General features: G+C 41.9%; 1 protein-coding gene across 2 annotated transcripts in view; it reads right to left on the reverse strand.

Annotated features, from left to right (window-relative positions):
- Positions 1–9,741: 9,741 nt before the first annotated feature.
- Positions 9,742–15,139, reverse strand: part of LOC126354375 (peptidyl-prolyl cis-trans isomerase A-like) — a 286,906-nt gene continuing 281,508 nt past the window's right edge. Inside the window, exons 7-8 of one of the 2 annotated variants that reach the window (XM_050003969.1) lie at positions 10,424–10,465; positions 9,742–10,296 (exon numbers count right to left, since the gene is read on the reverse strand). In XM_050003969.1, the coding sequence (XP_049859926.1) occupies positions 10,186–10,296; positions 10,424–10,465 (153 nt within the window). In that variant the 3' untranslated portion in view covers positions 9,742–10,185. Of the gene's footprint in view, positions 10,466–15,139 lie in introns of both variants that reach the window. The other variant, XM_050003970.1, reaches the window with a different exon arrangement.

Genomic DNA, 15,139 nt, shown 5'->3' on the forward strand with positions numbered 1-15,139 from the left:
GTGTGCCTGTTTAGGGGAAAATGTACATACAGCACTGGAAACATTCTCTAAAAGCTTGAGATAAAAGCTCCTGCAGAGTGCCTCTGTGTATTGAACCATGCTTCCACCAATTTAGTGGAAAATTTTTAAAAAATGTGAAAATCATTTGTGTGGTAAAGCTCACGTAATAAGCCTCCAGATCCCCAGAGGCTGACAGCTACTCCACTCCTGGATCTTTGCTCCCATTACCCTGCACTAGCTACAAATGTTCACTTCTGGCTGGCTGAGTGGCACACCACTTGGTGCAGCATCACCACCACTGGTGAAAGTTTATGGCACAGGTTGCGCTTGCTGTTTCAATCTGTAGCACCATGGGCTCCTCCCAGAACTATGGGTGGCTATATCTGCCACTGCTCCTGCCTTTACAAATTACTCTTCAGTCACATCTCTGGGATGACTCAACATAGTACTTATGCTTGATGCATTGCTGGAACTTGCTTGGATTACTGCTATTTGGACTCTGTGTATATTGCCTATGTAAGTCTTGTGCTTCACCAATAAAAAAAGTGCTAACTGTTGCATGCTGTCTTTTTATTATGTAATAATCACTACAATTTGAACATTGTTTGGGAAAGAAGTATGACTTGTTTACAGATACTATATTGTTAACATTGATTATAAACTACTTGTAAACATAAAATGTAAATAAATTTGAAATAAAATAAAATGGGAACACAAAATGCTATTTATTTATTTTATCATGTGTAATGGCAACACATAAGTGGGAAATCCCCTTATCATCATAGTTTTAACTGTTCACAAAAGTGCTGTGGGAGCTACTCATAACACTATAAATTTTGACCCTAACTCACAAAAATAATCAAAAAATAAATATAGTCAAATGATTGCAATGCTAATACGATATCAAAAAACTTAACTTTCCTTAGTTGCTACAAAAAATGCCCTTGCAAAAGGGTTAAGAAAGACTTAAGTTTCTGATTAACTGTGTGGAAAATTAATATAAGGAAAAGGACAGACTGCAAACCAGAAAGGTGACACATTGAGTTGCAGACAGGCACAAATAAGAAGACTGTTACAAATTTTCTTCAGGATAGAAAAAACACAGGCACATTTCACACTCACAAACGGACAAGAATACAACTGTGACACCGAGCGATGACTGGGCGCACGAAAGAGGAAGGTATAGCAGGGTAAGAGTGGGGGGAGAGAAGAGCACTGTCTTGGGGAGTGTGCAGAGCTAGGTGGAAGCATGAGAAGTCTGTCAGGTGCAGCATTGCTGTGGTTCAGGCAGGGGGAGAGTGGGAAATGATAAGTGGAGAAGCAGGGGAAAAGGGTAGGGGAAGGAGGGTGGATGCATTGGCAGAGGGCTGCACATAAAGAGGATGACAGAATTTGAGTACGGAGGAGGTGACTGGGGGGGCAGAAACTATTGGGTGGAGGGTGTGGGGACATTAGGTTACCATAGGTTGAGGGCAGGATAATTTCAGGAGTAGAGAATGTGTTGTAAGGATAACTCCCATCTGCATAGTTCAGCAAAGCTGTGGGGTGGAGTGGAGGATTCAGACGACCCAAGTTGTGAAGCAGCAATTGAATTCAATCATGTTTTGTTCAGCTGGATGTTGTGCCACAGGGTGGTGTACCATGCTCTAGGCTACAGTCTGGCAGAGGCTGTTCATCCTGCGGGCAGGTGGTTGGTAGTCATACCAATACAATCAGCTGCACTATAACTGCAGCAGAGCTGGTAAATGACATGGCTGCTTTCACAGGTGGTATGGCTGCTGAAGGGGTAGAATAAGCCTGTGACAAGACTGGAATAGGATGTGCTGGATGGTTGGATTGGGCACGACTTGCAACTGGGTCTTCAACAGGGAAGGAGTTGGCATTGAAAGTGGTATTAGGGATGGACTAGGATGTTGTGGGGGTTGGGTGGGCAATATAACAATCACATTAGGAGGGGTGGGAAGGATCTTGGATAGGATGTCCCTCATTTCATTCTGTCTACATGTTCCCCATAATACACAAATACAACAATCTTTGATGCCCAATTGCAGGTGGTCATTATGTCCCAACTGAGAGAATTTTGGCTCTCATTGACAAACACCTCCATCCAGGTGCCTGAAATCTAGCCTCCCACATCCAAAGATGCCATCCACTTTCTCCACCGATTCTCCACCTTCCTCACCACTTTAGCTCCTGGAACTCTATTTATCACTGTTGATGCCACTTCCCTGTACACTGACATTCAATTGCACATGTGGTCTTGCACTATTGAACACTAGCTTTCCCAATGCCCTTCATACTCCAAGCCCACTAGTGCATTCTTCGTACACTTTAATAACTTTATCCTGACACACATCTATTTCTCTTTTAAATGAAAGGTATACTAAAAAATCTGCGGTACAGCCATGGGCACTCACATAGCAGCCTCCTATGGCAACCTGCTTCTGGGTCATCTAGAGGAAACCTTCCTAGTCTCCCAAACCCATGATCTGGTCCAGGTTCATTGATACTTTCATGATCTGAACATAGGATCAAGACTCCTTATCCTCATTCCCTCCCATTCACTTCAACTGGTGCTCCTCTATGCAACATGGCACCTTCCTGTAATTTGACCTCCTCCTCCTCTCTGATGGCTCCATCCACACCTCTGGCTACATTAAACCCACCAACAGAACCCTGCATTTCGATAGCATCCGTTCCATGCCAAAAAATGCCTCCCATAAAGCTTGGCATATCTGAAGTGATAAGAACTCTTTTGTCTAGTATGGTGAAGATCTCACCAAGGCCTTCGCAGACAAGCATTATCCCTCAGACCTAACCCACAAACAGATCTCCTGTGCAATTTTGCCACACAACTCCAATCCTCCCACCATCCCAAGAACCAGGTGTAAAGGAGTGCTCTCATCAACAGCATGACTTCTGACTGGAACAACTGAACAAATCCTTCATCAAAGCTTTGATTACCTGTCATTATGCCCTGGAATGGCAGACATCCTACACAAGGTCCTTCCCACACATCCTAAAGTGGTGTTCTGTTGTCCACCCAACCTCCACAACATCATAGTTCATCCCCATGCCTATTCCAATCCCAAACCCTAGCCACAGGGATCATATTCCTGTGGAAGATTGAAGTGCAAGACCTGCCCAATCCACCCACATAGCACTTGCTATTCCAGTCCTGTCACAGGCTTTTTGTACCCCATCAGATGTTGTGTTGCCTGTGAAAGCAGCCATGTTGTATACCAATTGCACTGCAATCATTGCACAGCGTTTTATACTGGTATGACTAGGAACCAGCTGTCCACTAGGATGAATGGCCACTTTCAAACTCTGGCCAGCAGCATAGTAGACCACCCAGTGGCACAACGGATATATGAGAGGTTACCCACAAAACTCATTGGTGCGGGCAAAGCTTGTGCAGTGAAATTTTGTTTTCTGCTCAGTAAAAATGCTGCTGAAACTGTTTTCAACAATAAAACTGTTCATCCATTTGATGATGTGGGAAAAACTCAAAGAGTATGATTGGTTGGCTCAATTTAAAAATGGCTGATATGTTGATTGATGACAAACCTCATTCTGGACATCCACAAACTGCCCAAATCAATGAAAATATTGAAAAAATTAGAGAGCTTGTGCTCACAGACTGTGAACAGATAACTGATCTACTGAAACTTTCAGGCAGATTAAAACTGCATGCTGTACCAAGACTCTACCAGCAGTAGAGCACTTACCCATGAAAGGCAAAGGTCCCAAGTTCGAGTCTCGGTCTGGCACACAGTTTTAATCTGCCAGGAAGTTTCATATCTGTGCACACTCTGCTGTAGAGTGAAAATATCATTCTGGAACTGATCTACTGTCAGAGATTATTACATTATCTTGGAGCTCGATTCAGTGAATTTTAATGGTAGATTTGGGAATGAAAAGACTGGTTCTTCCACCACAGCAGTGCACCTGCACACACAGCCAACTCTGTTTGACAGTTTTTGGGTAAAAACGGCATGGTTCTGCTGCCCCACGTACCTTACTCACCTGACTTGGCTTCATGTGACTTTTTCTTGTTTCCACACATGGAAAGGAGCATGAGAGGACACCAATTTGACAACACTGAATAAGTCAAGAAAAAATGATGGAGGAGGTGCCAGCCATTTCTAAAGATGACTGCAAAAAAGTTTCGAACAGTGAAAACACTGCTGAGACACAAGTATTAGATGTAATGAAGAGTATTTTGGAGGGGATAAGATTGTTTTTGGAACAATTTGAAAATACAGAGCTTTTAAAAAATAATTCCAATGTTTTGAGTACACCTTTCTAACATGCTATATGCTTCACAATATGAGCCACCTGGATCTTCCTCTCCATTACCAAGTTTTCTGAACTATGCAGATGGGAGTTATCCCTACAACACCTTCTCTGCCCTCAAAATTATTGTAGCCTCAACCTTCGATAGCCTACTGTCCCAACACCCTCCACAACAGTTTCCATCCCTTCTGTCCTTTCACCTCCTCCCTGTTCATGTCCCCTCACCCTCTTTCTGTGACATTTTCTGCCAAGCCATACTCCTCCCCCCTCTCTTCTCCCCCTTCTATACCCACAGCCTCACGATGCTGTGCCTGGTAGTCTTCTGATCTCTCTATCTAGTGTGTGTGTGTGTGTGTGTGTGTGTGTGTGTGTGTGTGTGTGTGTGTGTGTGTGTGTGTGTGTATGTGTTCTTTCTGAAGAAGGCTTTGACTGAAAATCTGTGTAACAGCCTTTTTCTTTGTGCTTATCTGCAACTCAACATATCTTTACTGTGAATTACAATTTCTCCTTTTCCTAATATTGTTGATATTCCAATCTGGAATTTCTGATGTTTGATTTACTGTGCAGATTTGGTAAAAAGAACTTCCTATTGTCCACCCACTAAATTGTGACTGAATGGTATGACTGAGCCTGTATTTATAATTTTATGAAACTGTATTTATCCTTTCATAACTGAGTCTGATAGGGAGGGGTTGATTTATTACTGGCAGTTGACCAACAGACAAACTATTTACTATTAGGTTGGTTGGTTTTGGGGGAGGGGACCAAACAGCAAGGTCATCAGTCCTGTCGAATTAGGGAAGGATGAGGAAGGAAGTTGACTGTGTTCTTTCAAAGGAACCATCATGGCATTTGCCTGAAGCAATCAGGATGCCCAGATGTGGGGTTGAACCACCATCTTCCTGAATGTGAGTCCAGTGTGCTAACCAATGAGCCACTTCACTACAAGGCTCACATATTTTATGTGGAAGAAAATTGTATTTAAAAATTTCTGAAACTTCCTGGCAGATTAAAACTGTGTGCCCGACCGAGACTCGAACTCGGGACCTTTGCCTTTCGCGGGCAAGTGCTCTACCAACTGAGCTACCGAAGCATGACTCACGACCGGTACTCACAGCTTTACTACTGCCAGTATCCGTCTCCTTCCTTCCAAACTTTACAGAAGCTCTTCTGTGAAACATGCAGAACCAGGGTTCCAGCTTCCTATTAAATTAAAACACACCTGCCTCCATTCTGTAAGCTAAACTGGAACTCATTCAATCCTTTTCATTGATGCTGGTGGGTATAAATCTGGCGTGTTGTCTGAAAAATGAATCGTCATCATGAATATGTAGGAAGTACAGTACTTGGGATAGTAGTTACATATAATAACAACTACTAGGTCATCGCGATTCCATACAAATATATTTTATTGTCTTACAACATACAAAGCATGTTGTCACAAACATCAATCAGAAGCAAACTAACTGCAGGTCCAGAGAGGTTAGTTGAGCTACCTCAGGGAAGGAATCTTGTTTCAGGCAACTCCACAGAGTTATGTCTCCACAAATGCATTTACACACAGCATTTGATGAAAGCTTCCCCTCAGTGACTGAAGCAAGGACAAAGTTTAAGTGATATGCTTATCATGGTCCTATTCCTTCGAGGGTGTTAAGAGTGAATTTTGACCATTGGTACATACTTTACTTTTTTTTGTAAAGTATATAGCCCCAAATGTTCTCTCTCTCTCACTCTACCACCACCTTCTCCTCCCCCTCCCCCTTTCCTTCCCTACAAGAGCATTGGCATTACAATAATAATCTATCTGCAGCCAAAAAAATCTTATGTAATATTAAAACTCTGTGCAATATTAGATTGTAATTATTAATAAATCATGAGTTTTTTCTGCTTAGCATGTGAGTTTTAAATTTTCTGTTCTAAAAATCTAGGCACATATCTATGTTAATGTGTTTTAAGGGTATCATTATTGTAGGCAGTGAATAAGCATTGTTGGAAGCACACAAAGAAAGTAAGGTAGGTAGTAGCATTCACAATGTACAGAAGAGCTACAGCTTTTCATGTTCAGTAATTACAATGGAAAAAAGAATAAATTGTATGAAATGTTAACTGGTCTGTATGATGGAAGAGAGTCTGATCTGTCCAAGATGAGCCACTTTCCTACAATTCCACCTGTGAGTGCAACAGTACCTTCAGCTATACAACTCTGGCAGCAGACGTAGTCATGGAGAGGTGTTAAGCCATTAGACAAAGCGAGCTGGTGCATTAGTAAGACCCTGTCCTTGCATTTGGAAGGAGTGCAGTTCACACTCCTATCCAACCACCCAGATTTATGTTTGCCGTGGCTTCCCTGAATCACTTAAGGCAAATGCTGGGATGGGTCCATTAAAAAGAATGTGTTCCATTTCCATCCCCTATCCAAAATTGTGGTCCGCATCTAATGACCTCATCAACAGAGGAACATGAAATCCTAAACTTCCGTTCTTTTTGCTTACCATTAGGATTTGTAGAATTCTTCTATCACTGAGTATTTTTATGAATTACTCTTTTTTTCGGAATGTTAATGTTGAAAACTGAAAATTGGACAGACTTATACAACAAGGATTATTCCTTGTCATTGTTCTCTTCCATGTCACTTGGGTCCTATTATTAAAGTTTAGCATGTTTTCAGTATCAAAAGCAACAGAAGTTATGAAAAGCAGTGAGTACACATAATTTAAAAATTATTAAACTATTTGCCAAAATAACATATCCTGTACAGCACCAAGCCGGGTTTACTTATTGTGTGTTTCTTGTCACACACAAGTAAAATTCTTCTTTTCTGGTCTTATTCCATATCTTCACAGGAGCAGTATGTTATTCTGAATTTAGCAATGCTTGTGATAAAAGATGACTGGATGCCATCCTCCCACTCCCTCCCCTACCCCCACTGCCCCCCCCCCCCCCCCCCCACACACACACAGAGCAAAATTTGTTCACCCCATCTGTTTTCACCTAGTGTTATCCCATATGAAAGTGTGATAACATGTTTGAAATGTTAGCAAATCACATAACTGAGAAAGGATTTGGGCATCAGCCTGGTATTCACCTAGTTCGATGTGAGAAAGTGCCTAAAAATCAAATTCAGGCTGGCTGACACACCAGCCCTCATTGTCAATCTGCTGGGCAGATTTGATCCAGGCCTGCCATACCTCCCTGAGTCCTAACACAAACAGCTATATGGGTGGGTCTTAATCAATACTACAGTTGTATTTCCTTCTTTCTTTGATTTTTGTTTTATTTTTATTATTATTAACCAATAATGAGGTAATGTGAGGACATGAATATGAAGTGAGTTTTTTTCTATAACAACAAATCAGTGTTGGATTCCTTCATTTGGATCACCACCAAATGAGGGAACTGAAGTAGGTGCAATTTTTGTGCAATTTTTAGTGTGTGTGTATATATATAAATAATAGAGGGAAACATTCCACATGGGAAAAATACACTCCTGGAAATGGAAAAAAGAACACATTGACACCGGTGTGTCAGACCCACCATACTTACTCCGGACACTGCGAGAGGGCTGTACAATCAATGATCACACGCACGGCACAGCGGACACACCAGGAACCGCAGCAGTGTTGGCCATCGAATGGAGCTACCTACGCAGCGTGGACGTGAACCGTATGTGCAGTTGCCGGACTTTGAGCAAGGGCGTATAGTGGGCATGCACGAGGCCGGGTGGACGTACCGCCGAATTGCTCAACACGTGGGGCGTGAGGTCTCCACAGTACATCGATGTTGTCGCCAGTGGTCGGCAAAAGGTGCACGTGCCCGTCGACCTGGGACCGGACCGCAGCGACGCATGGATGCACGCCAAGACCTTAGGATCCTACGCAGTGCCGTAGGGGACCGCATCGCCACTTCCCAGCAAATTAGGGAACTGTTGCTCCTGAGGTATCGGCGAGGACCATTCGCAACCGTCTCCATGAAGCTGGGCTACGGTCCCACACACCGTTAGGCCGTCTTCCGCTCACGCCCCAACATCGTCCAGCCCGCCTCCAGTGGTGTCACGACAGGCATGAATGGAGGGATGAATGGAGACGTGTCGTCTTCAGCGATGAGAGTCGCTTCTGCCTTGGTGCCAATGATGGTCGTATGCGTGTTTGGCGCCGTGCAAGTGAGCACCACAATCAGGACTGCATACGACCGAGGCACACAGGGCCAACACCCGGCATCATAGTGTGGGGAGCGATCTCCTACACTGGCCGTACACCTCTGGTGATCGTCGAGAGGACACTGAATAGTGCACGGTACATCCAAACCGTCATCGAACCCATCGTTCTACCATTCCTAGACCGGCAAGGGAACTTGCTGTTAACAGGACAATGCACGTACGAATGTATCCCATGCCACCCAACGTGCTCTAGAAGGTGTAAGTCAACTACCCTGGCCAGCAAGATCTCCGGATGTGTCCCCCATTGAGCATGTTTGGGACTGGATGAAGCGTCGTCTCACGCGGTCTGCACATCCAGTACGAACGCTGGTCCAACTGAGCCGCCAGGTGGAAATGGCATGGCAAGCCGTTCCACAGGACTTCATCCAGCATCTCTACGATCGTCTCCATGGGAGAATAGCGGCCTGCATTGCTGCGAAAGGTGGATATACATTGTACTAGTGCCGACATTGTGCATGCTCTGTTGCCTGTGTCTATGTGCCTGTGGTTCTGTCAGTGTGATCATGTGATGTATCTGACCCCAGGAATGTGTCAATAAAGTTTCCCCTTCCTGGGACAATGAATTCACGGTGTTCTTATTTCAATTTCCAGGAGTGCATATCTAAAAGCAAAGATGATGTGACTTACCAAACGAAAGCACTGGCAGGTCGATAGACACACAAACAAACACGAACATACACACAAAATTCAAGCTTTCGCAACCAATGGTTGCTTCATCAGGAAAGAGGGAAGGAGAGGGAAAGACGAAAGGATGTGGATTTTAAGGGAGAGGGTAAGGAGTCATTCCAATCCCGGGAGTGGAAAGACTTACCTTAGGGGGAAAAAAGGACAGGTATACACTTGCACACACATCCATCCGCACATACACAGGCACAAGCAGACATTTGTAAAGGCAAAGAGTTTGGCCCAAACTCTTTGCCTTTACAAATGTCTGCTTGTGCCTGTGTATGTGCGGATGGATATGTGTGTGTGTGTGTGTGTGTGTGTGTGTGTGTGTGTGTGTGTGTATACCTGTCCTTTTTTCCCCCCTAGGGTAAGTCTTTCCACTCCCGGGATTGGAATGACTCCTTACCCTCTCCCTTGAAACCCACATCCTTTCGTCTTTCCCTCTCCTTCCCTCTTTCCTGATGAAGCAACCGTTGTTTGGGAAAGCTTGAATTTTGTGTGTATGTTTGTGTGTCTATCGACCTGTGCCAGCGCTTTACCTGAGTGAGTTCACAGAATAATTATAGCAAAAGCTGGTTTATTCACATTCATTAACTGAAGCTTATAAAATCTATATCATCAAACTGCAGACAATAAGGTGTAATTTTGGCTATGTTATTCTTTTATGACTGTCTCTATGCACTCAAGGCACTTTAAATAAATTTATTAGCTTGGTTTCATGCTGACAAGGTTGTCCAAATTATTGTGATGCTTCACAAACATCTTACATTTGTTACCATTATAAATGGTCATCACTGGACATATCTTCTTTATGCCAAACATTTGGTTAAAAATTGTTGTCCAAGTGTATGAACAATAGAAGATCAAACACAGAATTACTTAGCCACTTGTCTCTGACTGTAGAATGGCAATGGGACTTCATCAAATTTTATCTGGTAAATGATCACCCAATATCATTTGATGATGGTTACTCCATCAACCTGCTCTTTCTCAGTCTTACAGCATCATTTTCTGTTTACTCTTAAACTTGGAACTTTTTGATCTGTGCAGATGATGGTTTTCATGCCAATTACTAATGCAACGACACAATCAGCTTGAACGTAAACTGATTTTTCCTAATTTATGGGAAACATAATGTACTTCAGAACTTACACTGTAACACTTTTAGAGAAACACAACAATTTTATATAACAAGAACAATGAAGTCAGATTTCAAATTTGTCCACAGTTTATTATGATTACCTTTTTGCGTGGTTTTCCGGTTCGATACCCAAACTCTTCTACCTGAAATTGAAAGACACACATTTATTTATTTACTGGATACATGTTTCATAGATCCATTCAGTGATTAATTGCCCTGGATGTGGAATGTGCCAAAATTTTACCCATTGAAGATGCTAGTATAGTAATCTTACAAGTCAATAAATGCAGTTGTACAGTAAAAACACAGATACAGCAGTAACAAAAAGCCTTAACAACATTAGAAATGAGACAATAAATAGAGTTGTACAGAAATAACATAAATACAGTACTGACATAAGCAAACCAGCGTAATCATTAAATGATAATGACATACGTACAGTGCAGCCCCAGCAGCTGGAAACAGTAGCTGTGTGTATGAGAGTTGTGTGTGTGTGTGTGTGTGTGTGTGTGTGTGTGTGTGTGTGTGTGTGTGTGAGTTTCCTGTTTGAGAAGAAGGACTTTTTATCCAAAAGCTAAAATGTTTATCAGTCATCAATGTGCTTGTCTGCAACTACATCAAACTACTGTGAGGTGCATGGCAGAGTGTGAGTGCCTCCTCTATGGGGTGAGTAACAGTCTATCCTTTTTATATTGTTGGTAATGTGCAATAGACATGGAATGTGCTTTCTGTGTGTGGATGCAGTTTGGTATTGGTCAGTCATCTACAGGCTGCTGCCTCAGGGTGTGACGACAGTGGTACATTGCATGGGCCATCTTAAGCATCACTTGTTCTGTCCATGGGCTCTGTTGCTGAGGCACCTTCCATAATACTTGACACAGGTGAACTGCACTCACCTTAATGTGAGTGGCAGGTTGTAACTCATTTGCATCACTCAAAGATGAGGGCTGCGTGTTGACTGGCCTCACTCATTCATTGTTCAAGGGGACAAGAGGTCATTTCTTCATCATGGTCGAACAGCACAGGCAAATGGATGGTTTTGCTTGTTGTATGGAGCTTCAGTGTTATGCTATTATTGAGCCCCTTGTGGAAACAGCATCCCTGTCTTGCAAGAAGTCCAATGTGCACTCAGTATGTTTACCAGGGAGCATCATCTGAGATGTAAGGGCAACCCTGCCTTGTGGCTATTGAGGGTTGGGCTGCTGTCATCTGCACATTATGGCTCATGTCTACATTACTGATTCCTAACACTTGGGTTCTGAGGCCATCCTTAGTTCATGCGGGTAGCTAAAGGAAGTGGTGAAAACTATACCGGCCTTGTTCACAGGGTGCAAGCAGACATTGCAACTTTCAGTATTGTACCCAGAAATAGTTGATGTCATTTGGTTCAGAACCAAGTGGAAGATCTGAACCAGAGGCTCTGTAGATTCTGTGATGATTGTGACTGCATGTTTTTGGGCCTGTACTTTGGGTGGGGAACTTCACGATTCCCCTTGATGCAGTAGACAGAAGGAACAACTACTTACATGGCAGAGTACTTGTGGAGAACACGTGGAGGTCTCATAAGCTAGGTGATAGTTTGACATCCTCTGTTGAACACCCCCGGGTCGTTACTGCAAAGTCAGACATTCAGAGTGAAGACGCTTTGAATGTCAAGACCTAATGGCAGACTGCAAAACATTCATAAAAAAAAAAATCATTAAATTTACTACCATCCAGGAAAGTTATTACACTCAAGTTATACATGAAACCGATAGCTTGGTGAACCCAAAATACAAAGCTCCATAATATTTAATTAGGCAAGGAGTGTGCATTGAAAAAACATGCTAGACATAATAAAAGATGTAGTGTTTATTGTGACTGCCAAAAATAATAGATCTGTTGAGGTCAAAATTAAGTCTTTGGTGCCATAATTGCATTGTAAATTTGCATTTTAGTTTTCATAATTATCTCTTTCTTCCTTACTATTGTGTTATTTATCTGACAGTATGCTGAGACTGCTGTTTTAGTTCTATTTAGCACCTCTTGTTCTATTTTCCCATCACTACTTAATACACTGAGTTCTTAGTCCTGTCTGATCTATTTAGCAAGCCATATTACTTTGCTTTTATCTATGCTCACTATCAACCTTCCTCCTCGGTTCTTCATACTGTTCCACCAATACTACATTATTGCATAGAGCAACTTTTGCAGGTTGACTGGTCATAGTCTCCATATTGCAAGCTTTATTGTGTGGGTTTGCCTCTTGCATGTTTTTGTTGCTTTATGTAGAAAGATGTTAAAGAGTAAGTGGATGGGGCTTTCACTTTGCTTGATTCCTTTATTCAATGGGAATTCTCCTGGTCTTTCACCATGACTACGAACCACTCCTACTGGTTTTTGTATTGTTTATTTCATTGGTACACTGTTTACTGTCAGTGCTTCCCCCATGTACTATCTTGGCACAGAGTCAAATGCAGCTTTTAGATCAAGAAACTTGAGATAAAGGTCCCAGTTCTTGGAAAGTGCTCTTCTCCATGATTGTTCTTATAATGTAGATGTGGTTCTGTGTTTGCAATCCCAGCCTAAAAGCAGTCTGCTCCTCCTCCATATCCTCTTCCACCATCCTTATCAGTAACCTCTCCAATATAGGAATGTAGTCTTTATAGACTACTCATGATAGACAGATAGCTCTTTAGTTATCACAGTCATATCTGGTCCCCTTATTATGCAATGATATAAGTTGTTCTTTCATTTCTCTGGGATCCCATTCTCCTCCCACAATCTCTGGAATAGCTTATTAAGTACCTTTACCACTTCTTCTCCAGCATACTTTATTATTTCTGGAGCTATCCAATCAGAGCATTCAGTGTTTTCTATTCTAACTTAGTCAACTGCCATTTTTACCTCTTGTTCTTTTATAGCTCCTTTAGTTTCTTGGTCTTGTATTATTTCATATTGCCTGGCGATAATTCCTTCTTCTTGTATTCCCACAACTTCACACCTCAAACATTGCTGCTTTCTCTGATATTAGCTTACTTCCACTCTTAATGGTCCTTCTTTGCTTCCCATGTTTCCTTCTTGGTACTTTTGTGCTTTGCCAGAAGTTCCTTGTGTTGTTCTCTCAAGATTTCCTTTAACTTCCTTCACTCTCCTTTTACTTCATTCTTTCTTTTGCTACACTCCATCCTGCCTTCTTCCATATGAGATCATTCACCATCCACTTCACTTCCTCATTCTGCCAACTTGTTTTTTTTGTCTTTGTACCTACTTCTGTATTCCCACATTTGTCTTTTCTGACTTTAGTAATACTGATTTTATCATAACCCATATGATATTAATATCCTCAACCTTATTAGTTCTACTTTGCAGACTTGTTGTCACCAGATCTGCATACTGTATCTTTTTCTCTTCCATCTGAAATTCCTTCAGTTTAATCAACTTGAAATTTTTGGGTTTAGGTTTAGCTGGTTTCCTAAATGTTGTGTTTATCACCAGCAGTCTTGATCTGTAGCAAGTTCTGCTCCTCGTATAACCCTCCCATCCATGATATTATTCTGTGTACCTTAGGAATATATGAAGCAATCAATAACACTTTTAGCATTTCTATATTCTGCTTCATAGGTAATTTTGTGCGCTTGTTTGTGGGGGAAAAAGGAGTTACCTAGTAACAGCTGATTTTTCATACAGAATTCTATAAGATGCCTGCCACTGTTGTTTTCGGTCTCTTCCTCACCAAGACTGCCCATGCTTTCTTGTGATACTCTTTTTTCTGACCTGTTCTGCCATTTAAATCTGCTCCTATTAGTACTTCGTGTACACTGGCTCAATCTGTGTGTATTGTCAATTGTAGTTGTGTATTGAATTCTTCATTACCTAGTATACTGTACTCTTTAGCTGATGCACGTACTTGAATGTAGGACAGTTCCGTATATAATTCAAAGTTAAAAACCATTGATCTTGAACTGACTGGTTCCCATCCTCTCACTTTCATTTCAAGTTACTCATTGGTAATAATGCCTACTCCCTCTTTTACTCAACAGTCCATTCCAGCTCCAGAGTATTTTAAAATATAGCCCTTCTGGTATTTTAAAGTATATCCGTTCTGCTTCTTCTCATTCCACTACCTTTCCTCTTCACATCATTTAGTCGAAGAACATGTAGTTTATGGTCCATCACTTCTTTAATCAATTCCATCTCTTTACCAACAACCATCTTTATATGCAATGGTCTATATGTCATCTTCTATTTCCAGGCTGGTCATCATCACACAGATCTGTCTGGTCAAAGGCTACCATTATTTCTCTGAATAACTTACATCACTGCATGGGTGATCAGCCCAGTGTAGAGTTGTTTGTTGGCTCATCTGCCCTGTGGCCCAATTGGCTATCACGCTCCAGGTAGTCAGGGTTTGGGCTAGGCATTTTCCTTCTTCCTCATTTAAGTATGGTTTTCCTGCCAATTCTTGAGACAGTAATTGCAGTGGTTTCCCACTGGGCAATAGGGTTGCCATGTCTTATGCCAAGCACTGATGATTACTGAAGTTAATAAAACCATCAAGAAGGCTAAGAGATGTAAAGAATAGATAAGTAGCTGTTAGCATCCTATTTAGATACTGAGTGGACATCATTTAGTTCCAAAATGATGGACATAGAAAAACTGTGGATAAAGTTTTAATGGATTGTAAACTCTTGGGAGAAGTGTATGCTGAGTAAGCGGATTAAGGGTGCAAAAAACCCACTATAGTTTAATAATAAAATTTGAAAAATGCTGAGGAAACATAGATTGTTCTACTCATAGTCCAGAAGAACGCAGAAATATGTACAGGGAAAAGTTAG

Source organism: Schistocerca gregaria, chromosome 3, assembly GCF_023897955.1.
Source record: "Schistocerca gregaria isolate iqSchGreg1 chromosome 3, iqSchGreg1.2, whole genome shotgun sequence".
In the NCBI taxonomy this organism is placed as follows: Eukaryota; Metazoa; Arthropoda; class Insecta; order Orthoptera; family Acrididae; genus Schistocerca; species Schistocerca gregaria.